The sequence below is a fragment of the Meriones unguiculatus genome, chromosome 10, assembly GCF_030254825.1.
Source record: "Meriones unguiculatus strain TT.TT164.6M chromosome 10, Bangor_MerUng_6.1, whole genome shotgun sequence".
NCBI classification, from domain to species: domain Eukaryota; kingdom Metazoa; phylum Chordata; class Mammalia; order Rodentia; family Muridae; genus Meriones; species Meriones unguiculatus.
In genome coordinates, this window is record NC_083358.1 from 98,710,290 (window position 1) to 98,736,178 (window position 25,889).

A 25,889-nucleotide genomic window follows, 5' to 3' on the forward strand; every position below is an offset into this window, starting at 1 on the left:
GATCAAGCAGTCTTTATCCCAGAGATACAGGGATAGTTCAACATATAAAAATCATTCAGTGTAATCCACCACATACATAAACTGACAGAAAAAAAAACATGATTATTCCATTAGTTGCTGAAAAAAGCCTTTGGCAAAGTAAACACCCCTTGATGATAAAAGTCTTTGAAAGATCAGGGATAAAACGGACATACCTAAACAAAATAAAGGCAATTTACAGGAGGCCGGTAGTCAACATTAAATTAAACTGAGAGAAACTCAAAGCAATTCTTCTAAACTCTTGAACAAGACAAGCCTATCCACTCTCTCCATATCTATTCAATACAGTTCTGAACGTGCTAGCTAGTGCAATAAGAGAAGTAAAGGAGATCAAAGAGATACAAATTGGAAAGTGTGATGTCAAAATATTGCTATTCACAGATGATATGATAGTATATACATAAGTGATCCCCAAAATTCTATAAGGAAACTCTTAGAGCTAATAAAGATTTTAAGCAAAGAGGCTGGATACGAGGTTCACTCAAAAAAACATTCAGCAGCCTTATAATGTAAAAATGACAAATGGACTGAAAAAGAAGTCAGGGAAGCAACACTGTTTCAATAGCCACAATATTATAAAATATCTTGGGGGTAAGTCTAACTAAACAAGTGAAAGACTTACATAATAATAAATTTGAGTCTTTGAGGAAGGAAATTGAAAAGATATCAGAAGATGGAAAGATCTCCCATGCTCATGGATTGGTAGGATTAACATAGTAAAAATGGCCATTTTGCTAAAAGCAATCTACAGATTCAAATCAATACCCATCAAAATTCCAACACACTTCTTTATAGACATAGAAAGAGCAATCCTCAACTTCATATGGAAAAATTAAAAACCCAAAATAGCTAAAACTATCCTGTACAATAAAAATTTGTGGAGGTATCAATATCCCTGATTTCAAACTGTACTACAGAGCAAGAGTAATAAAAACCATATGGTATTGGCATAAGAGATCAATGGAAGGGAACTGCAGACACAGAAATAAATTCATACACCTACGGATGCCTGATTTTTGATAAGGAATTGTGAAATATAAAAAGGAAAAAACACAGTATCTATAACAAATGGTGCTGGTCTAATTAGATGTCAGCATGTAAGTATGTAAGGAAGGATGTAAGTAGATCCATATCTACCACCCTGCACAAGACTCAAGTCCAAGTAGATGAAAGACCTCAACATAAAAATATATAACCTAAATCTAATAAAGAGAAAGGGGGGAATAACCTTGAAGGCATTGGTATAGGAGTCACCTTCCTAAACAGAACACGAATAGTGTGGGAAATAAGATCAAAAGTCAATAAATGGGACTTCATGAACCTGAAAATATTCTGTAAGGCAAAAGGATAAAATGACAACATACAGAATGGGAAAAGATTTTCACCAACTCAACATATCCAAAATATATAAAGAACTCAAGAAAACGACACATGAAAAAATGCAAATAATATAATTAAAAATGGGGTAAAGATCTTATAAGAGAATTCTCAACAGAGTACTCTCTAATGTCCACGAAGCACTTAAAGAAATGCTTAACATCCTTAGTCATCAGGGAAATAGTAATGAAAGCGATCCTGAAATTTCACCTGACACCCATCAGAAGAGCTAAGATCAAAAATTCAAGTGACAACACATGCTAGAGAGGATGTGGAATACAGGGAACAATATGGCATTGCTGGAGGGAATGAAAACTTGTACAACTACTGTGAAAATCAATATGATGGTTTCTCAGAAAACCTGTGACTCAAGTTACCTCAATGCCCAGCTATACCACTCCTGGGCATATACCCAAAGGACACTCCATCCTACCTCGAATTAGCTTTGCTCAACTATAGTCATAGAAGCTTTATTCATAATTCTCAGAAACTGGAAAAAACCTAGATGGCCCTCAAGCAGAGAATGGGTTAAAATGTGGCACACTTACACAACTGAATATTATTCAGTTGTTAAAAATCCAGACACACTAAACATGATAGAAGAAAAACTGAGGATGAGATTTGAACTCATTGGCACAGAAGACAACTTCCAGAATAGAACACCAACAGCACAGGCTCTAAGATCAACAGTCAATAAATGGGACCTCAAGAAACTGAGAAGCTTCTGTAAAGAAAGGATACTGTAATCAGAACAAAACGACTGCCTACAGACTGGGAAAGGATCTTCACCAAACCTATATCTAACAGAGGGCTAATATCCAGAATATATAAAGAACTAAAGAAGTAAAACATCAACAAATTGGGTAATCCAATTAAAATACGGGGTACAGAGCTAAACAGAGAATTCTCAATACAGAAATATCGAATGGCAGAGAAACACTTAAAGAAATGCTCACCAACCTTAGTCCTCAGGGAAATACAAATCAAAACCACTCTGACATTTCACCTTACACCCATCAGAATAGCTAAGATCAAAAACTCAAGTGACAACACTTGCTGAATAGGATGTGGAGAAAAGGGAACCCTTCTCCATTGCTGATGGGAGTGTAAACTTGTACAACCACTTTGGAAATCAATGTGGCACTTTCTCAGATAATTAGGAATAGTGCTTCCTCAAGATCCAGCTATCCCACTCCTAGGCATATATCCAAAATATGCTCACGTACACAACAAGGACATTTACTCAGCCATGTTCATAGCAGCTTTATTTGTAATAGCCATAATCTGGAAACAACCCAGCTGTCCCTCAACTGAAGAATGGATACAAAAATTGTGGTACATTTACAAAATGGAATACTACTAAGCAACCAAAAACAAGGAAATCAAGAAATTTGTGGGCAAATGGTGGGAACTAGAAAAGATCATCCTGAGTGAAGTATCCCAGAAGCAGAAAGACACATAGGTCATATAATCACTTATAAGTGGATATTAGACATATAATATAGGACAAACATACTAAAATCTGTACACCTAAAGAAGCTAATCAAGAAGGAGGAATCTGAGTAAGATGTTCAATCCTCATTCAGAAAGGCAAAGACGATAGAAATCAGAAGAGGGAAAGAACAGGGAACAGGACAGGAGCCTACAAGTGAGAGCCTCTGAAAGACTCTACCCTGCAGGGTATCAAAGCAGATGCTGAGATTCATAGCCAAACTTTGGGCAGAGTGCAGGGAATCTTATGAAAGAAAGGGGAAGATAGAAATACCTGGAGGGGAAAGGAGCTCCACAAGGAGAGCAATAGAACAAAAAAATATGGACAGAAGGGTATTTTCTGAGACTAATACTCCAACCAAGGACCATTCATGGAGATAACCTAGAACCCATGAACAGATGTAGCCCATGGCAGTTCAGTGTCCAAGTGGGTACCCTAGTAATGGGAATAGGGACTGTCTCTAGCATGAACTGATTGGCCTGCTCATTGATCATATCCCCTCTAGGGGGTGCAGCCTTACCTGGCTGCAGTGGAGGACAATGCAGCCAGTCCTGATGAGACCTCATAGATTAGGATCAGTGGACTGGGGGAGGGGCAAAGGTAGAGAAGGGGGAGGAGGGTGTGATTGGGAGGGCAAGAGGGAAGGAGCTACAGGTGGGAAACGAAGTGAACAAATGGTAATTAATAGAAATAAATAAATAAACATTGACATCATGAAATTTACAGTCAAATAGATGGAACTAGGAAAAAAAATATCCTGAGATATAGAAAGACAAGCTATGTACTCACTTATAAGTGGGTATTAATCGAAAAGTAAAGGATAATTATGTTAGAATCACACACTAGAGAATCTAAATAACAAGTAGGGCTTGAGGGGTGATTCAAGGATCACCTGAGAAGGGCGAATACAATAGATTTCAAGGGTGGACTGGGTGCAGCTGTGGTGGAGAAAGGAGGGATCAGTTGCAGGCTGACAGTGGAAGAGGAGTATTTTTTTTTTAATAAGAAAAGAAAGTTTGCTGGATTTCAGTAAAAAAGACTGTAAGTGGAAAATATTCTTTATCTCCAGTGGCACAGTTTCAGGTCTGTGCTGTATGATATTGTGGCCAAAAATTTATTAATTGCCAGTTGCATGGGGTCATTTTCAGTTCTTTAACTTTCAACCTTTTTTGTGCCTTAGAATATAAACACATATAGGATCATTTGCTAGCATGGGATTTCTTCTTTAAATAGCTTGCTAAGCAGTCACATTTAATTTTAGTAGCGATGTAGCTGGTTTTATAACTCCCATTTTCATTTTGTTTTTTTGTGTGCATCGGATATTTTTGATATTCCATCTCTCCATCCCTGCTTTCTATTACATAGGGTGGATTTTTCTAACTTAGCTTTCATATGTACATATGTGTGAGAGCATATTTAATTTTAGTATCAATTTTTTTTAAGCAGCACATTGCAGCTTCTCTATGGCATATTGAAAATGCCAGCATCACCATTCTTGCATTTTAAGGCCATGACTAAGTAAGTTTACTTGAACACACACACACACACACACACACACACACACACACACACACACAATGCCAGAATTAACGCTGATAACCAAGAATCATAGGCCAGCCATGAACTTACAGTCCTCTTATATTAGCTTCATGAACGCGAAAGATACATGTGTGGTACAATATCCACGCAAAAATGATTATATTCTGCAGCTTTCACCCTTTAACTTCTGAAAATTTCTCCATGTACCTTGGTGCAAGTAATGATTTTTCACATATTTATGAGGCTCTTCATTCTCTTTGTTTATATGGTGGATTGCACCGATAGATTTCCTTATATTGAACATTCATCCCTATATACCTGGGATGAAGCCTACTTGGTCATAGTGAGTGATGTCATTTTTAAAAATTTATTTTTTTATAAATTAAAATTTATTCACTTTGTATCCCAGTGGTAGCTCCCCCCTCATGCCCTCCCAATCCCCCTCCCTCCCTCATCTCCTCCCATGCCCCTCTCCAAGTCCACTGATAGGGGAGGTCCTCCTCTCCTTCCATCTGACCCTAGCCTATCAGATCTCATCAGGACTGGCTTCGTTGTCTTACTTTGTGGCCTGGGAAGGCTGATCCCCCTTCAGGGAGAGGTGATCAAAGAGCCAGCGACTGAGTTCATGTCAGAGACAGTCCCTGTTCTCCTTAGTAGGAAACACACTAAGCTGCCATGGGCTTCATCTGAACAGGGTTTTAGGTTTTCTGCATGCATGGTCCTTGGTTGAAGTATCGGACTCAGAAAACACTCCAGGCCCAGATTTTTCAGTTCTGTTGCTCTCCTTGTGGAGCTCCTTTCCTCTCTAGGACTTACTAACTCCTCTTTCATAAGATTCCCTGCACTATGCCCAAATTTGGTATAAGTCTCAGCATCTGCTTTGATACACTGAGTCTTTCAGAGGCACTCTGTGGTAAGCTCCTGTCCTGTTGCATGTTTTCTCCCTCTTCTGATTTCCATCCTGCTTACCTTTTTGAGAGAGGATGGCTCATATTACCTAGCGTCTCCATTCTTGCTTAGCTTATTTACATATAGGAATATTAGTATGTTTATCCTATATTATAAGACTAATATTCACTTATGAGTGAATATATACCATATTTGTCGTTCCATTTCTGGGATACTTCACACAGGATGATCTTCCCTAGTTCCCACCATTTGCCCGCAAATGTCATGATTCCCTTGTTTTTGATTGCTTAGTAGTATTCCATTTTGTAAATGTACCACAATTTTTGTATTCATTCTTCAGTTGAGGGACAGCTGGGTTGTTTCCAGATTATGGCTATTACAAATAAAGCTGCTATGAACATGGCTGAGTAAATGTCCTTGTTGTGTACGTGAGCATATTTTGGATATATGCCTAGGAGTGGGATAGCTGGATCTTGAGGAAGCACTATTCCTAATTATCTGAGAAAGTGCCACATTGATTTCCAAAGTGGTTGTACAAGTTTACATTCCCATCAGCAATGGAGAAGGGTTCCCTTTTCTCCACATCCTATTCAGCAAGTGTTGTCACTTGAGTTTTTGATCTTAGCCATTCTGATGGGTGTAAGGTGAAATGTCAGGGTGGTTTTGATTTGCATTTCCCTAAGGACTAAGGATGTTGAGCATTTCTCTGCCATTCGATATTTCTGTATTGAGAATTCTCTGTTTAGTTCTGTACCCCGTATTTTAATTGGGTTACTTGATTTGTTGGTGTGTAACTTCTTAAGTTCTTTATATATTCTGGATATTAGCCCTCTGTCAGATATAGGGTTGGTGAAGATCCATTCCCAATTTGTAGGCAGTCATTTGTTCTGATGACAGTGTCTTTTGCTTTACAGAAGCTTTTCAGTTTCCTGAGGTCTCAGTTATTGATTGTTGATCTTAGAGCCTGTGCTGTTGGTATTTTGTTCGGGAGGTTGTCTTCTGTGCCAATGAGTTCAAATCTCTTTCCCACCCCACTCTTTCTTCTAACAGGTTTAGTGTGTCTGGTTTTATGTTGAGTTCTTTGATCCACTTTGACTTAATTGTTGTGCAGGGTGATAAATATGAATCTATTTGCATTTTTCTACATGTAGACATCCAGTTAGACCAGCACAATTTGTTGAAGATGTTGTCTTTTTTCCATTGTATGGTTTTGGCTTCTTTGTCAAAAATTAATTACCTGTAGGTGTGTGGGTTTATTTCTGGGTCTTCTATTCTATTTCACTCATCCACCATTCTGTTTCTATGCCAGCACATTGCAGATTTAATTGCTATTGCTTTGTAGTACAACTTTAGATCATGGATGGAGATAGCTCCAGAAGTCCTTTTACTGTACAGGATTGTTTTAGCAATTTTTTTTTTTTTCCATATGAAATTGAGCATTGTTCTTTCAAGGCCTATAAAGGAGTATGTTGGTATTCTGATAGGAATTGCATTGAATCTGTAGATTGCTTTTGGCAGGATGGCCATTTACACTATGTTAATCCCACCAATCCATGAGCATGTGAGTTTCCATCTTCTGATATCCTCTTCAATTGCTTTCTTCAGAAACTTGAATATTTTTCAAAGTGTTCTTGCAGTTGATTGGTTAGAGTCACACCAAGGTACTTTATGTTATTTGTTACTATTGTGAAGGCCGCTGTTTCCCTAAATTCTTTTTCAGCCCTTTTGTCTTTTGCATATAGGAGGTCTAATGATTTCTTTCAGTTAATTTTGTATTCAGCCACTTTGCTGAAGGCATTTCTCTGTAGAAGTAGTTTTCTGGTTGAATTTTTAGGGTCACCTATGTATACTATCATATCATCTGTGAAGAGTGATACTCTGACTTCCTCCTTTTTCTGATTTGGATCCCCTTGATCTCCTTTAGTTGTCTTATTGCTCTTGCTAGGCCTTCAAGGACCATGTTGAAGAGATAAGGAGAGTGGGCAGTCTTGTCTTGTCCCTGATTTAACTAGGATTGATTTAAATCTCTCTCCATTTAGTTGGATTTTGGCTATAGGCTTCATGTATGTGCCCTGGATCCCTGGTATCAAAATAAATAAATAAATAAAAATAAAAATAAAAACTTTAAACATGAATGGGTGTTGAATTTTGTCAAATTCTTTTACAGCACCTAAGAAGATGATCATATTGTTTTTCTTCTTCAATTTTTTTATATGGTGGATTACACTGATGGGTTTCTGTATATTCAACCACCCTTGCATTCCTAGGATGAAGCCTATTTGGTTATGATATCTTTTATGTGTTCTTAGATTGAGTTTGTATTTAATTGAATACTTTTGCATCAATGTTCATAGGTCTGAACTTCTCTTTTTTTGTTGGGTCTTTGTGTGCTTTAGGTATGAAGGTCGCTGTGGCGTCATAGAATGAGTTTGGTAATGTTCCTTCTATTTCTGTTTTGTGGAGTAGTTTGAAGAGTATTGGTGTTAGCTCTCCTTTGAAGGTCTAGTAAAAATCTGTGCTGAAACCACCAGGCTTTTTTTTTTTTTTTTGGATGGGAGACTTTTAATGACTACTTCTATTTTCTTACGTGCTACAGGACTACTTAATTTATGTACCTGATCTTGATTCAACTTTAGTAAGTGGAATTGATCAAGAAAATTGTCCATCTCATTTAGATTTTCAAATTTTATGTCATGTAGGCTCTTGAAATAACACCTAATAACTGTTTGGATTTCATCAGTGTATGTTGTTATGTCCCAATTTTAATTAATGATTTTGTTGATATTTCTGCCTTTAGTTAGTTTGGCTAAGGATTTATCTATATTGCTGATTTTCTCAAAGAACTTGCTCTTGGTTTTACTGTATCTTTGAATTGTTCTCTTTGCTTCTAATTTAATTGATTTCAGCCCTGAGTGTAAATTTCCAGGCATCTACTCCTCTTGGGTATGTCTACTTTTTTTTTCCCCGCCTGGGGCTTTCAGGTGAGCTGTTAGATTGCTTGTATGAGATGTTTCGAATATCTTTATGAAGGTACTTAGTCCTATTAACTTTACTCTTAGCACTGCTTTCAACCCATAAGTTTGGGTATGTTGTGTCTTTGTCTTCATTGCATTCTAGGAAGTGTTTAATGGCTTTCTTTATTCCTTCCCTGACTCATCTGCCATTTAGGACAGAGTTGTTCATTTTCCCTGTATGTGTAGGCTTTTGCTATTTGTGTTGTTGTTGAGGTCCAGCTTTAGTCCATGGTGGTCTGATAGGATACAAGAGATTATTTCAATCTTTTTGTATCTGTTGAGGCTTGCTTTGTGACCAACTATATGGTTTATTTTGGAGAAGGTTCCATGAGGTGCTGAGAAGAAGGTAAATTCTTTTGTGTTTGGATGAAAAGTTCTGTAGATATCAGTCCCATTTGCTTCATGACATCTGTTACTGCCATTGTTTCTTTTTTAATAAAATTTTAATTTTTATGTAAATTACTGTTTATTTGCTTTGTATCACAGCTGTAGCCCCCTCCCTCATTCCCTCCCAATCCTATCCTCCCTCCTTCTTCTCCTCCCTGGCCCTCTCTAAGACCACTGTTAGGGGAAGTCCTCCTTCTCTTCCATCTGACGCTAGCTTATCAGGTCTCTTCAGGACTGGCTGCAATGTCCTCCTCTGTGGCCTAGCAAGGCTGCTCCTCCCTCGGGATTGGGGAGGTCAAAGAGCCTGCCACTGAGTTCATGTCAGAGACAGTCCCTGTTCCCCTTACTAAGAAAGCCACTTGGATACTGAGCTAACATGGGCTACATCCGAGCAGGGGTTCTAGGTTATATCCATGCATGGTCCTTGGTTGGAGAAACAGTCTCAGAAAAAAAACCGTGCCCAGATACATTTGGTCCTTGTGTCCTCTCCAGGTCTTACTTTAGTTTCTATTTTGTTGACCTGTCCTTTGATGAGAGTGTGGTGTTGAAGTCTCCCACTATTAATGTGTGGGGATCTATGTGTGGTTCTGTTAATGTTTCTTTTACAAATATGGGTGCCCTTGTATTTGGGGCACAGATGTTCAGAACTGAGATTTCCTCCTGGTGGATTTTTTCTTTGATGAGAATGAAGTGAACCTCCCCATCTCTTCTGATTAATTTTGGTTGAAAATCTACTTTATTAGATATTAGAATGTCTACTCCTGCTTGCTTCTTGGGTCCATTTGCTTGGAAATCAAGCTTCCAGCTCTTTACTCTCAGGTAATTTCTACCTTTGTGACTTAGGCATGTTGATTGTATGCAACAGATTGTTGGGTTTTGTTTACACATACATTCTGTTAGTCTGTGTCTTTTTATTGGAGAGTTGAGTCCACTGATGTTGAGAGAGATTAATGATCATTGGCTGTTAGTTAGATTCTTTATTTTGATGTTGGTTATGATAGTGTGTTTGTGTGTTTGGTTACTTTTAGTTTTGCTGTAGTGAGGTTATTTATTTACTGTGTTTTTCTGGATGCAGTTAGCTTTTCTGGGTTGTATTTTTCCTTCTAGTATCTTCTGAAATGTTGGATTTGTGGGTAGGTATTGTTAAAATTTGTTTTTGTCATTGGATATCTTGTTTTCTCCATCTGTGATGATAGAGTGTTTTGCTGGGTATAGTAGCCTGGGCTGACATCTGTGCTCTCTTAGTGTCTGAATGATATCTGCCCAGGCCCTTTTGGCTTTCATAGTCTCTTTTGAGAACTCAGGCGTGATTCTGATGGGTTTGCCATTATATATTACTTGGCCTTTTTAACTTGTAGCTTTTTATATTTTTCCTTTGTTCTGTATTCTGTTTTGATTATTATGTGGCAGGAGGATTTTATTTTCTGGTCTAATCTATTGGGTGTTCTGTAAGCCTTTGGTATGCTTATATGCCTCTTTTTTAAATTGGAGAAATTTTCTTCTATTATTTTGTTGAAAATACTTTCTGGGCCCTTAGAGACAGGAAATCTTTTTCCTCTATTCCTATTATTTTTAGGTTTTGTTTTCATGTTGTTTTGGATTTCTTAGATGGTTTGTGTTAGGATTTTATTAGATTCAACATTTTTTTCGACAGATACAGCAATTTCTTCCATTGTATCTTCCATGCCTGATATCCTTTCTTCCATCTCTTGTAGTCTGTTGGAAATGCTTACCTCTGCAGTTCCTGTTTGGTTACCTATGTTCTTCCTCTCAATGATTTCCTCCATTTGTGTTTAATTTTGCCATTTTTATCTTCATATCTTGAACCATTTTGTTGATTTCTTTCACCTGTCTGATTGTGTTTTCCTGCTTTTCCTTCACCTGTTTGTTTGAACTTTCCTCTTTCTTTTATTTCTTTCAGTGATTTAATTATTTCCTCTCTAAAGGCCACAGATTGTTTGTCTGTATCTTCCTCTATTTCTTTACAGATAGCCATAATCCATTTGACTTTATCTTCCTCTATTTTTTATGCCTTTTATTCATTTCCACTATTAATCCCTTCATAAGCATAGATTTAAGGTCATTTTCTTGAATTTCTCTTATGTTAGGGTATGCAGGGCTACTTGACCCTGGATAACTAGGTTCTGGAGATGCCACGTTGCTTTGGCTCTTATTGATTGTTCTTTTACAGTGGCCTCTACCCATCTGGCAGCGTCAGGTATTCGCAGTTAGTTTCTGGCGAACTGCTGGGATCCTGGAGTTGGGGGAATCCCTTTGGCAGGAAGATGGTTGTTCCTGAAGGAATACTCCCTGACTTTTTGGGTATGGTCACCAAATGGCCAGTGCTTCTCAGGGAATTGCCATAGCTCTCCTCAGGTGTATGGTCCTGAGGGGTAACTGGGCTCGCTGAGAGTCCAGGGGCTCTCCTCTCACCAGGAGAAGTCCTAGAGACAGCTGCCCTGCCACTGGCTTTCTTGCTCTGAATTTAATGAGCTGCTGCTGCTGTTGCTCATACACTGTGTTTGCTGGGCACAGCCCTCTTTAAGAACCAGGGTGCCCCAAGTTTTGGTCAGTTTAGCTAGAGAGACATGTTGCACTTTGAAGCAGTGTCTGGGCTGATCCCAGAGGTCCCAGGCATCTATAGGTCTGACAATGGAGCTCTGTGGCTCAGGATCTAAGTGGTAATCAGTGACAGATGTGGGCAGCACACATTTTGTGGCTGGAGGCTATAGCCTAGAAGCTGAGTGAACCCAGGAACTTTTCCAGGGATTAGCTGGGTATCGTGAGGTTTCCCTCACCATGGGTTTCCTCTCAAAAGGGAGACCCAGTCTGTGTTGTTTTGGCGTCCACAGTTCAGTCTGGGAAGGTGAGTAGAGGACACAGACACAGGTGAGTGGCTGCATGCTGGTCTCTGAGCACCTGCAGGAACATGGGAACTTTTCTGGGAGGGTTGGCTGGGTGCCCTGAGGTTGGACCTGATGTTTCCTTACTGTGGAGTTTCCTTCAAAGAAGAAAAGGCAGTCTCTGGTGTTTGGGGGCCCACAGTTCTGTCTGGGATGGTGAGTAGTGAGTAGCGTGCAGGTGTGTGGCTATGGAATGGAGACTGGGCACCTACTGAAGCCTGGGACCTTTTCAGGGAGATGGCTGGGTGACCTGAGGTTGGTCAGACACTATTGCTTCCTTTACTTTGAGATTTTCTCTCAACTGGAAAACCCAGTCTGGTGTGGTGGGCCCCATAGTTCAGTCTGGGATGGTGATCAGAGCATTCAGGCATGTGGCTCAGGCCTAGCAACCAAGCACCTGCTGGATCTGGAACTCTTTGAGCATTTAGCAGGGTGACCTGAGATTGAACCCAATTGCTTCTCACACCGTGGGGTTTCTTCTCACCTGGGGAACACAATCTTGGTGTTTTAGGGCCCACAGTTTGGTCTGTTGGTAGCTGTGCATTCACTGCTGTCCTGCTTGACAGACACATCGTGCTCTTGGCACCGACATCTTGGATTCCCTGAGGCCTTTCATTTTCTTTAAATTGTTATTTGGATTTTCTTTCTGTCTAATGATCCATGTTCAGTTCCTTATATTCTTTCCTTTTCTTGTTAACAATCTTGCCCTTAAATATCAGCTACTGAACATCCTAGTTGCATCAAATTATTTGAGAATTTTTCTTTATTTCTATTTTTATAGCTGATGTAAACCCATCCATTCTTAAGTGTGGGAAAGAAATCAGTGCACCAGTCTTCTAATGCATGTGACCTAAGATGCATACTATGTTTTAAGAGCTGAGAAATGAGAGAATCCGTGGTTTCTCCTTTTTAGAATAGGAACATCTATACTATGTATGTATGTCCCAACATTGTATTGCAGGAGTATATAGCTTACTTGTTTTCATAGCATTACAGGTAGATATTGCCCCACTGTTAATGGTACCTTATTTTTTAAGTCGTTAAGACATGTTTTGTCAGCTAAAATGTTATCTTTTTTGGTAAAAGTTTTTTATGCTGGTAAAAAAAGAAAAAAAATTGTACTCTACACTATGCTGGTTACGTTTTGTCAACGTGACCAAAACATGAATAACCATGGGAAGAGCAAACTGAACTCAACTGGAGAACTGCATCCATCATGTTGTCTTGTAAACATGCTTGTGAGGGCATTTTATTAATTGCTGGTTTATATTAAATTATGCTAGTTTTCTCATTTTTGAGGCAAAAAGACTCATAAGCAGTAGCTTTGAGGTGGAGGAGTTTATTTGAGGCTACAGTCTCTTATGGTGCAGAAGACATAGTAGCAGTGATTAAGTCTTGTTTGTAGAAGTTGAGCTTGAGGCTATTTCTTCATATTTTGGTAGATAAGAAAGCAGACATAGAAGAATGCTGGTGCTCATCTTGATTTCTTCTTTCTGTTTTCTTCAGTCTGGGCATCCAGAACATGGGATGGTGGCATTCATATTCAGGTTGGGTCTTCCCTCCTCAGTAAATGTATTCTATCAATGTTCTCACAGACAAGTCTACAAATGTATCCTTCATAATTCTGGATCCAGGCAAGCTGACAAGGAATATTAACCACTACAGAGGTGTATCTACTCCAAAATTTGTCAAAATATTTATTTAGAATTTTTTCCTCAGGATTTTTTAGGCTCTGTGTCTTTGCCAGTGACATGTGGTTTCTTGTAGATAGCAAACAGTTGGACCTTGTATTTTAATCTAGCTAGCTAGTCTGTGTATTTTGGCTGGAGGACAAAGATGATTTACACTTAGCAGTATTATTAAGAATCATGTGTTAATTCATGTTTCTTTTTTTAATTTTGCTTTTTTTTTGTCTTTTCTGCTTGTTGATTCAAGTACTCTTTCTAGTCTTCTTACCCTATTCACTTAAGAGCTCAGCTAGTTTGCTGAGTTCAAAATGTTTGATTATTTCCTAGTTCTTATTATTTATATTAATTTCATAAAATTACTTTTTTACTGGGCTCTTTTAAGCGTAGATCCATGCCCCAATCTCTTTGTAGAATTTCTTTAAGTATCTTGTTCCATGTTGGTTTATTGGTCATGTCTTAGTGCTTATAGCTTGGAAAGTGTTTATACCTCCTTTAGTTTTAAAAGATGATTTTTCTGGGAATAGCGATCTTGGATGACAGTTGATTACCTTAACGCACTGAAATACTTTCTTCCATGATTTTTAGAGGGTTCTGCTGAGACGTCTGATGAGTTTGCCTTTGTTGGTAACTAGACATCTTTGTCTTAGAGCTTTCAATATTTTTTTCTTATCTCTGTACTTATATATTTTAACTATAGTCTGATGTGGACAGGTTATTTTTCAAGTCATACCTACTTGGTGTTATAATTGCTTTATATACTAAGGTGTCCATATTGTTTCTCTAGACTTGAGGCATTTTCTTCTGCAGGTTCATAGAACAATTTCTCTATATCTTCAGTTTCTATTTTAGCTCTTTGTTCCACAGGAAGGATTCTTTTTCTTTCTTTGTTTCATTTCTTTCCTTTCTCTGTTTCTCTTTCTCTCTTTCTTTCTTTTCTTTCTTCTTTCGTTTTGAATATTTTCAGGAGAGGGTCTCTCTCTCTCTCTCTCTCTCTCTCTCTCTCTCTCTCTCTCTCTGTGTGTGTATCCTTGGCTGTCCTGGACTCACTTTGCAGACCAGGCTAGCCTTGAACTCACAGAGATCCATCTACCTCTGCCTCTCTGAGTACTGGTATAACAGGCATGCACCACCTCACCTAGCCATACCAAGGATTCTTGTATCTGGTCTCTTTATGTTTTCTGGAGTTGTATAAAATTCTGTGGTCATGATTTTACTGTCTTTGTTGTTATCAGAATTAAATAATTCACTGCCTTTTTCTCTAATTGATGCTTTTTTTCCTGCTTTAGCATATTAATAATGAATAATTTCTTCACCTTCTTCCTTTCCAAGATGTCTATTTGAGTAGTCTTTTTCTGCTTTACAATCTGTATCTCTGATGAATATCTCATGCAAACTTTATATTGACATTTTTCCTGTTTGAATCCCATTGAGAACATTGATTATTTTCAAATTGATCTCTTGAATTCTTTGTCCAAAATTTCAAACATATTAATACCTTTTCAACCAGTTATAGAGGAACCATGAAAAGTTTAGAAGAATCAAAATGCTTTTCTTTTTTTGGTGTTTCAATATTATTTATTTGTGTGTTGAGATGGATAACTCCTTCACTTTATAGGGGGTTTTCTCTTGAAGTCTCAGTCTCTATTAATTCTCAGTGGCAAAAAAGCATAAAATGGCAACATTAAAATGTTTTAAATATAACAAATATAATATAAGTTTAATAAACAATATAATATAATTTTAAATATAATAAAGAAAAAGGGATCAACAGTTATTAATCTAATAAAAACCTAAAACAAAGAATTTGGGAACATATAACATTAATTATTTTTTAATTAGGTAATATAAGATGTTAATAAGTAGTATAAAGAGATTTAGAAAAGAGATAGAGGCAAGCTCAGTGAGATGAAAATATGAGAAATAATATTAAAGAGGAAAAAACAGTATAATAATTTCAAAGCAAGGCAGAACCATTGTCTATAAAAAGGACCAGTGGCATTTCTTTTTTGATGAAAAAAAAAATGGAGATGGCTTTTATTTCCAGCTATGTGTGGGTCCAATGGTAAGTCATTTTCTCTTTTCTGTGAAGTTGAAACATGTTAAAGACATTAGTGTAAAAAGAGCTATGTGTGGGCTGCTTTCTGTCCTGGCTTTCTCGCGGAATCACACAAACTATTATAATTTCTGGTGGGCTGACTCCTAATATTCTTCATACATAGAGACATAAGTATAGGAAGTCTGAAAGATGCCCTCATGCTACTCCCAACAGCTAAACCCAAACCCCATCAGTTAACTGTCCTCTAATGTCAGAGGCACTTTGTCAGTGTGTACATGGATATAAAGGAATGTCCAAGTAAGAACTGTTTCCACCAAAGGTCTGTACATTTCTAGGAGCGTGGAAAGCAAACAAACAAGAAAATCTGAGGTGAGATACAGGTTGTTAATTATCCAATGTGCCCTGGCCATTCCAGTCTGTGTTAGTCATATACTTGCACTCATGCACAGCTGGTCTCACATGGGTGAAACTTTGGCTAAGCTGCAAACACCAAATGCCTGTGCCACCTGTTTTACTATGTAGGGAACCCAGTACCTCCCACCAGGTGGATCTGTGTCCCTGAGTGTGTGTCCATATGATGGACTCTTACACTGATACTCAGCATAGCCACTCCAGCAATAGAGGGATCGTTAGTGGTTAGAAATACAAAAAAGCAAAAGCTTGTGCTACCCTCAGCAGAAAGGATTAACAATAATACTTCTCTTAATGCATTTAAGAAAAATCATAAATAAGCTTTGAAATATAAAGGGTACAGTATAGTGTGCTTTCTCTGATGTTTTCTTGATGCTCGAATTGCAAATTTTCTACATTAAATTACATTTTCAGTGTCAGATTATGTATCTGTGCAATGTGGCAAAACTTTAATTTCCTCTGAGAGATTTGCATTATTTATCATTTTGCTTTCCTCTGAATATTATTGTTCATTATTTCTCTTGTAAATGTACAGATGAATATTTCTGGTCTGCAATATTTACTGTTTAACATTTATGCTCCTGTACTTTTTAAGGTCACCATCTTTCTCTTTAATCTTGTACCTGCTTTAATCTTGTAACTAAGCATCTTGTACCTGATGCTTAGTTTCTGACTCAGGCAGATTCATAAAATTTCTGGGTATTTTTAATCTATAAATTTTAGAAAGGTGTTAATAATTCTTCATTTCCTACTCAATTCTCCACCACTGGAGGATTAATCACCTCTCACCACTACATTGGAGTGGTCAGGTTTCTTGTATATAAGGCTTTGGACAACAAACTACATCTAAATCATATAAAAAATTTAAAATTTTATATGTGAAATTAATAATATATTTTGATTATAAACAGACATTCACAACTATAAAGATAATGAGGCAAATCAATTATTATGTTAGAAATATTGACATAACCCTTTTGCCCACTTTTAGGTGCTAGCTTGATTGGGTAAAGGGATTTCCAGATAGATGGCAAAACATTTCTGGGAGTGTCTGGAAGGTTATTTCAGGAAGAGATGAGCATTCAAATTTGAAGACTCAATAAAGAATAGCATTCTTACGTAAGAGAATAGCATCACCCAATCCATTTAGGGTTCAAATAAGACAAAAAGGTACAAGAAAGACAATTTGTCTTCCACAGTTCAGCTGAATTTTCTTGTCCTCAAACAAGTATGCCTTGTCATTCTTTTGGATTCAGTGAATCAGACTACTGACTTTTCTGATTCTTCAGTTGGTAAATAGCATATAGTAGGAATTCTTAAACATCCACAACTGCTTTAGTGAATGTTAGAGAAAGATAGAGATAAAGTGTTTTTCAGATGAAAAAAAAAATGATAGAACTACTCATTTGCTCTCTGGATTTTTGTCTGATTACATTATCCACCCCTCTAACCATGTTCTACCACTATGTTAAGGCAATTCTGGCACAATGACCTTGAGTCTCCGAAACTTGGGATCAATAAGTAAATTTTGGGGTTTTTTGCAATGTTAATACACCTCAAGTATTTTGTGACAATGATGCAAAACAGAGTTAAGACACCTATGTATTTAACCTTGCACTTCAAAACATTTACAGAAGCCTCTTTCTATAAATGAAAAGATATTTCTGAAAAATGCCCACACTTGGGTTTAAAACAAAATCATGTTTATATAACATTACTGAGTTTACAAAGAAGCCAAATCTTCCATTTCAGAATATCATGATTTGAATTAAAGAATTTGGGTCACACAAACAAGAATATTACATATTACAAATACAAATGCAGGAACTGTAAGATACAATCATAGAATAAATCTTTAAATATTATTATAGATGAACGAGAATAATTCTTGGCCAAGAGCATAAAACAGATGTTCAAAGTAATTTCTATACATAATACTTTCCAGAAGAAATTTGCTTTCAGATACAAGGACAACAATACACTTTCCCTGTCCTTCAGCCCCATGTTATAATTTAGTTTGGATCTATCTATCTATTTCTCTGTCTATCTATCTATCTATCTATCTATCTATCTATCTATCTATCTATCATGAGAAGTGGGGATATTTCCATGTCTTCAGTAGTGCATATGTGGAGGTGTGAGGCCAACTTTTGTTCGTCAGAGTTCTACTGCTTGGTGACAGCTACTTTTATCTGCTTAGTCATGTGAACCATCTCACCAGGCAAAGGTGGACAGATGATAAAAAAAAAAAACAACCTTTACCTTCTACAAGATATCACAATGGTCTGTTATATTGATAGTATTATCCTGACTGGATCTAGTGGGTAAGAAGTAATGGCCACTCTAAATGTATTGGTGAGACATTTTAATTCCACATTTTAATTCCTGAAGCTTGGTAACACCATAACATTTCTATATTTCTGGAGCTCTGGTAAATAAATCATTTAATATAGTCCGCCACACAACCAAGAAAGAGCTACTATAACTCTTAATATACCTTTTTAGATTGGAGAGACAACATATTCTCATTTAGTACATTACTCTGGCCTGTCAGTTATAAAGAGACTAAAATAGCTGCTAGCTTTGAGCAGTGTGTAGAACTGTTCTTTGACTTAGTACACTCAGGTTGATATAACAACAGAAATTTATTTCTTACAGTGCTAGAAACTTGGAAATCTAAGAAAAAGTCTTAATGTCTAGTTAAATGCACTTCCTCGTAAATAGACGTTAAAACTTTGTTATAATTACTGTTTTGTTTTTTCATGATAACCTCAATTAGCAAATGATGATTATCTATGGCTCTGAAATCTCTCCTAGAAAAGCACAGATCTCAATTATGAATGTTCTACCCTCATTATCTAGTCACCTTCCTCAAATTACATTTCAAACAATGTTAACAATGGATTTAAATATATTGAGGGATGGGTCACAAACATCTGTACCATGGCAATTTTCAGCAGATGCAAGTTGCTGTGCAAACTTCTTTCTACTGGTAGAACTATGGTATATAAACAGAAAAACTAACACACAATAGTGCTTGAAGTTTCAGTGGCAATCAGAAATGCTACCTAAAACCTCAGGGAGAGAAGAAGAGAGAATGGATCTGCAGGCAACACTTAAGATATAAAGATATAAGATATAACTTTATAATCTCTTCATAGGATATTCCTGAAAGACAGGAGTAAATGGGTTGAACTTCGAACAATCTACCTGGCTGTGCACTTTGTTTAGATGTAGAAATGGAAAGATATGTAATTATATAAGGATTCGTGGATTATATCCAATTATTCAACTTCACTGTCATATACTTGGAAGAAATGGAATTGGAAAATTTATGACAAAACATCAAAGGAAGAGTTACATGGATAGGGATACCAGAATGACCATAAATATAAATTAATGTAAAAAATGGAATGATAATGAGCAGAAGTATCATTAAAGAAGATATATAGACTATGCTTTTATCTATTTCTGAATCAGTCAGAATTGAGACTGGATAATTTATGAAGACTAAAATTTCCTGTAATTTCTGAAACTATGAATTTCAATGTGGCTAAAAATAAATTACCTACCTGATAAGGGCTGCCAACTAACTCTAAAGTGGAATTTTGTTGTTGTACTCAAACATGGAGGTGGTGGAAGAGCAAGTCTTTTCTGAGGGCAGAGAGCTCACAATCTCATCACATTCTTCAGCCTCTATTTCTTAATAGCATCACAATGGGTCTTAGTTTTCCAGATATAAATTGTGAGGGAATACAAAATTCAGATCATTGCATCTGGATAATTACTTAATTAAGGCAAAAATTATAAACCATTTCAAACCTTTTACAATGGCAAAATCAAAAGCCTAATATAAATGATAGTGCAAATGTGGATAAATTCTAGTAGGGAGCTGTAGAGGAATGTTAATTCAGAACATGACTGTTATGGCAAGAAATCACATCCAAAGACCTTTTAGGTCTGTGTGATGCAGCTGGAATACAAACAATTCTTTAGTCCAGGAGACAGAGGGCAAGCAGATGTGAACTCAAGGCTAGCCTGATACAGAGCAAGTTTCAGGTAAAGAAAAACTTAGATCCAGTGGTGGTACACACTTTTAATCTCAAACAATGAAGGTAACGTCAGTTTTTAGAAGTAAGCACCCATGTTTGAAAGAGATGTCTAATTGAGTGGCAGAAAAGGTGACAAATCAGAGAAAGACATGGAATAATAGGATACACCCAACTCTGAGGAGGAAAGAGAGGAAAGGGAGGCTACTTAAGGGGTAATGAGAGAGACAGGAGGCAGTTTTACAAGAACAGTAATAGAAAGGTTGCAGAGAGAGAGGGATCAAGGTAGACAAAGGTGAAGGCAGAACAAGCCAGAGAAAGAGGAGACAGATGGTTAGAAAAGATTGCTGGGGTTAGTTTGAGGCCAAGTAGCACAATTCAGAAGCGGAGAGAAAAGCCAGATTGAATATGTCAGCTGTGAGAGGAGTCTGAGCTGGAACAGCTGAATTGAACCAGTCAATCCAAATCTTGTAAAGAACCAGAAGGGATGGCTACTCAGCAGTAAATCTCAAAGGCTGAAAACATTCTAAGCTTAAATTAGATCGTAAGGAGGCTAGGGGCTTCCAGTACTAGGCCATGGTTAGCAAAAGGAGGCACTTAGCCTCCAACATGACAAATAATAGGATATTTTAAAACAGAATGTTTACAAGGAGGTTAAACAACAAGATATTCTATGGGAAGGTAAACCGTTATCCTTCAGGGACTCTCTTAAGCTTGGAAAGTAGACAACTCAAAAATAGTTTCAGGAAGCCCCTGAAGCTGATCAGAATTACTAGGTGCCTCCTTCCCTAAGTAGATACAGGGAGTAAAGACTGCTAAAAGTGACTCTCAGACAAATGAAGCTGCTTAGAAAAGATTCAGATCAGCAAAGCTACCTGGAAGTATCAGAGACCAGCCTAGTTGCCTGAAAGTTGCAAAGAGCAGTCCAGCTGCCTGGAAGAGGTTCAGACCAACTGAACTAGAAACTGTTGAGAGACCTGCATGCTGTACAGTGTGCTCCAGCTTTACTACTCTCATAAGCTGTCACTTATGTTGGGGTAGGCTTTTGTGGATGCTTCTGTATTTAAATCAGTTTCCTCTTGTAAGCAATCTATCACCCATACTCCTCTAAGTAAGTCAAATGAAATTCATTGCTTCACCAAGTGGGACTTTTGTGATATCTATTCTTTGATCTGTTATCAGTTCCCTATCGGAGGTGAGTAGATATTTGTTCAGGTCTTCCCAGGAATAATGTTACACAATACCACACAAAAACTTGAATATACCTTTATAACAACTTTACTTGTAATGTCAAAAACTCACAAGCAAACAGGAATGTTTTCCAATAGGCAAATGACTAAAGTTATATGATATAACCACATGAAGGAAGTTTTAAAATAAGACATTCAATTATGAAAAGCCATGAAAGAATCAAATAGAAGCTGTTAGCTGGAGGCTATCTGAAAGCCTCTGTACTGCATAATTCCGACTATATGGTATGCCGATAGAGACAACATTACGGAGGCCTTAAAGAACTGTGGTTGCCATTCTCAAGGGAAAGGGGAGAATGAGTAAGTAGAGCACAGAAGATTCTTAGGGCAACGAAAGAACTGTTCTGTATGATTTTGTAATAGTAAATACACATTATATTTATAAATGCACATGTTTTTTTTTGATTGGTGAAAAACAGAACATATATCAGTAAGAAAAAACTTTTTGAATAATAATGTATCATCATTGGCTTATCAATTGTATCAAGTAGAGCACAGGAGTGATGCTAACAATAAAGTGAAAGTGCTGGATGTGAGGGGTTACATGAAAAGTTCCCACTTTCCATTTAATTTTTCCTGTGTCGCTAAAACAAGCACTTTAAAAAGTGATAGAATACCTCTCAAGAAGTACATAAAGGAAAATGTAGAAGAGTAAATATCTACAATGACAAATGTGGTTTCAATCGATGACCTTGGCTTGCTTACATTAAAGAGAGTTCCCCAGAGCAACCAAATCAATGAAAGATTTTTAATGACCGTACGTTTTTATTTATCCACCACATTCACCAATGGGCAATCCCCTTTCACCCCTCTTCTAACCTCTTAGTGATAACTTTCTCCATTCTACTTCAGTGGGAAAAGCTATATCAGATAGCGCATATATACTGAAACCAATGTCTTATGTCTTGTGTCTGCCTAATCTTCTTAGCATTACTCTTCTGAATTCAGGACCTGCTGTAGCATGTACCAATATATCATTTATTCTTCCATATTACCCTTTCTCAATGCATTTCATCTGTTGATGGACATTTGGATTGTTTCACTTTGAGCCCTGAAAATGCTGCTTCTATGAACAGACTTGTGAAAAGTTTTGTTTGAGAACCAGCCAGGCATGTATGCCTAAAGTCGCAGAACAGGGACATAGAGACAGGGAGATCAGCAGTTTGAGGTCATCTTTAGGTACATAGAAAGTTCAAGACCAGCCTGGGCACCATAAAAGTTTGTCTCAAAAACATACATAGAAGTTAGCATATATGCATGCCAAAACAATTAGTTGAAAGGGGGACCATGAACTTGAGGGAGATTAGGGAGGGGTTTATGGGAGGGTTTGGAGGGAAGAAAGAGAAGGTAAAAATGTTGTAATTGTATTATAGGCTCTAAAGAAAAGAAAAACAAAAAGAAGAAAAAAAAAAAAAAAAACCTTGTTTCCATGTCCCTGTAACTGCTGGGTCATATAGTAAATTTATCATTTACTTGTTGAAAACCTGCTAACCTGTTTCCAATACTACCTATATCATTTATGACTCAGCTAAAATGTGTTAACTGTTCAAAAATTTCCCTTACTGATAGTTGCTGCTATGTGATATTTTAAATTATAGTCATCTGTGAATAAACTAGATTCGCTGAGTGGTATTTGCATTTTCCTGTGACTAAGGATGTGTTTATTTTTCATGTTTATTATTTATGTAATTCCTGAAGAAAAATGTTAACATCTTTGTCAACTTATGAATTGGCATTTAAATTTTATGTAGTTATCCACGTTCTATTTTACAGCAAATATATCTCAATTGACACAGCAATTATATGTTTATGGGGCAGTGTGATTATTCAATGTATTATGCAATGCGCACTGATCAGAATAATTGGCATAACTTTACTTCAGACTTTTATCGTTTCTTTATAATAAACCTCCCAAATCGGTCCTGTTCTTTTTTTTCTTTTTCTTTCTTTCTCTCTTTCTTTCTTTTTCTTTCTTTTCTTTCTTTCTTTCTTTTTTTTTTTTTTAAGCCTTGGCAATAGATTAGAACACAAGCTTTTCCACTGAAGGTTCTCTTAACCAATGAAGATCTAGAGCCTCGCCTGCTTGCTTTAGCTGCTTGCTTTTGCTTTAGAGAGTTGGTCCTTTAGTGCAAGCATTACTCACCGGCCTCGCCTTGTTTGCCCGGCGCCTCGCGCGGGTCCCACCAGCCATGACAGCCAAGCTATGCAAAGGTCTCTGGAGAGTGAGCTCCGGATATAAGAACCGCTTGCGTCCCTAAGTGACAGTTTCTTAGCTAGCACCTGAGCCAGCAGCGGTAGCCTCGGCCGTGACGTCACGCCCGGAAACTGCGGTTCTCGCGATACGGCCTCCGAAGTCGGTTGTCCTGGAAACACGCATAAGTAGAAGTCTGGTTGAGGTTGGAGGCGGAGCTATCCTTGAAGTCTCCGCTGCCAAAGCTTCCCGCCCAAGTGCTGGAGCTGGATCTGAGGTGATGCTTCAGGCTGCTGTAAGCCAGCCAAGTGGGGCCGTTTTGAGATGTAATCATAGAACAATCTAACTTTGTAAAACAGAGTAATATATTTTTTTAACTTAAGTTGTAAAAGGTGAGCAAATACAAAGTAGCTTTTTTTCAGACTCATCTGCTGATCATATTTTACTAACAGACATTACTAACAATTTATCTTGTTAGTAGATCGTAAATTATTAACTTATATATGTACTTTGTGATCGTTAGCTTTTATTTCTCCACACATGTACCTTAAAGATCTTTAAAAAACAGAAGAACAAAACATGATTGAAGATCTATAGTTTGCTTTGAGACAGGGTCTCATGAAGTCCAGGTTGGGCAGGAACTGGCTAAGAGACTTTGAACTTCTGGTTCTCCCGCATCTACTTTTGGAATGCTGGCATTAAAGGCTTGCGTGCCACTATTCTGTTTTAGTCAGGGATGGAGTAGTGGGCTTCCTTCAGGTTAGGCCAGCATGATACCAATTAAAGAACAATACTTTCACTTTTATAACGTGTCTAATTTCCTCAGATATGAAGGAGGCTTTGTTGGCTATTCACCCCTATTCAAGCCTGCAGGGAACTCTCTTTGTAAGCTTTGGAAACTTTGTAAACCCTCAAGGCAGGAAAGTGGCCAGTCCCCACCCCCACTCCCCCTCCCTCTCCCAGCCCCCTCCCAACCCCCTCCCAACCTCTACCCCTACCTCCACCCCCACCCCCAGGAGCTCCAGCGCCAGGCCCCTCCCCCCAGACTTCCCTAAAGTTTTCTAGTGGCTGTAACATTAGAAAATCATTCCCAGACCTGAAGTGGAAGAGTGGCAAGACCCTGCTCTACAAGAAAAAAAAAAAAAATTATCAATCTCTATAAACAGGAAAACCCACCAATCCCCGAGCTTGCCACAGAAGCCCACCAATCCCTGAACAGGAACACACACCAATCCTGAGCTTGAAGCTCAGGACTTGAAATCCCATCAGTCCCTCATGCTGGAAATCTCCACTTTGGAAAGCCCTCAACCCCACCCAAGAAACGCTATATGCCTGTGATTGCTAAATCTCGTGCTGTTTCTCACCTGAGCAGAGGCAGCCACCCTCCTGGGTCTTTCTTGTCTGACTTTTGTCTTTGGCTCCCTGTCAGGGTCTAGCCCAGGGCGAGGACTGGGCTTAAAGCCTGTGGATGCAAGAGCAGCAGGGGGAAAAAATCAAAGACAAGACATCATTTGGTTAAGTTTTACTAGAGGGCGCACACAGGAAGCACATCTTACTATGGCTTGACCCACTCTGATAACCTGTCTTTACAGGCACAAAATACACAAAATCATTTCCTCAGAGACTTTAATCATTGATTTTTAGGATACTTTTTTTTCTATAAATCTTTCTTGAGTATAATGAAATAAAAGAAACAAAGTGAGCAAGCAGCAAATTTCATGAGAACTGAAGAGTAACATTATGATAAAACCAGTTTTCTTTTAACTCAGTGTCTTTTTCCTTGATCCATGTCCTACAGCCTTGCAGTTACAAGAATGCTAGACAGGATGGCTCATTTTGAGTTTGATCCTGTTCAAGTCTGGAACAGAGCTGGCGCAGAAGTTATTTCCTACTTCCTGTCCTATAAAGCTTATCTTTCAACAGAAGCCCAGCCTCTCAGTACCTTGTTTAATTCTTCCTTTCCTCCTTCAGTTTTTCTTTTATATTTGATATAATACCACTATCCTTTCCTTTGATTCTTAAAATACTGTCCAGCTTTTTGCTTAAGAAAAGACAGTCTGTTCTTTGTTTACTACAGTGTCAGAAAAGTCCTGATTTGACAAGTCTGTTCAGGAAGTCAGGCAGTTCACTGAGCCAATTTTTTTTCTCTCTGAGTCTTTGTAATGAACTCTTGTTTCACTATGATTCCTATATTTATTACAATTCTGTAAAGGGTAGAAGAACATCAGGATTCATGAAACTGCATGTTTTGCCTTCAGGAAGGTACCAAGATTTTCCATTAGAACTGTGTAATCAAAATATTTTCCTGTCTATACTAGTTCTGTGTTTCTGAAGCTGGGCATGAAACATAATGATTCCATTGCAGTTTGTCAGCATACATGTGTGTATGTATGTTTGTATGTATGTATAGATATATATGCATGTGTGTATTACAAACACAAATACTTGATATTTTTTGAAAACTTTCTTATTAGCTTCCTAATCCAGATTTTGATTGAGTTTTTTTGCATATTCTAAATCATAATTCTCCTTCAGATATGTATCTATCAAGGAATTCCTCTCATTCTGTAGTCAGTCTCCTGAC

The 25,889-nt window shown here is 37.7% G+C and overlaps 1 protein-coding gene across 2 annotated transcripts in view; it reads right to left on the minus strand.

The window, feature by feature from the left end:
* Lrif1 (ligand dependent nuclear receptor interacting factor 1) overlaps positions 1 to 23,438 on the minus strand; it is a 60,980-nt gene extending 37,542 nt beyond the window's left edge. The window contains exon 1 of one of the 2 annotated variants that reach the window (XM_021627040.2): positions 23,258 to 23,438. In XM_021627040.2, coding sequence (XP_021482715.1) covers positions 23,258 to 23,305 — 48 coding nt within the window. In that variant the 5' untranslated portion in view covers positions 23,306 to 23,438. The remainder of the gene's footprint in view (positions 1 to 23,257) is intronic. The other variant, XM_021627039.2, reaches the window with a different exon arrangement.
* Between the last annotated feature and the right edge of the window lie 2,451 nt (positions 23,439 to 25,889).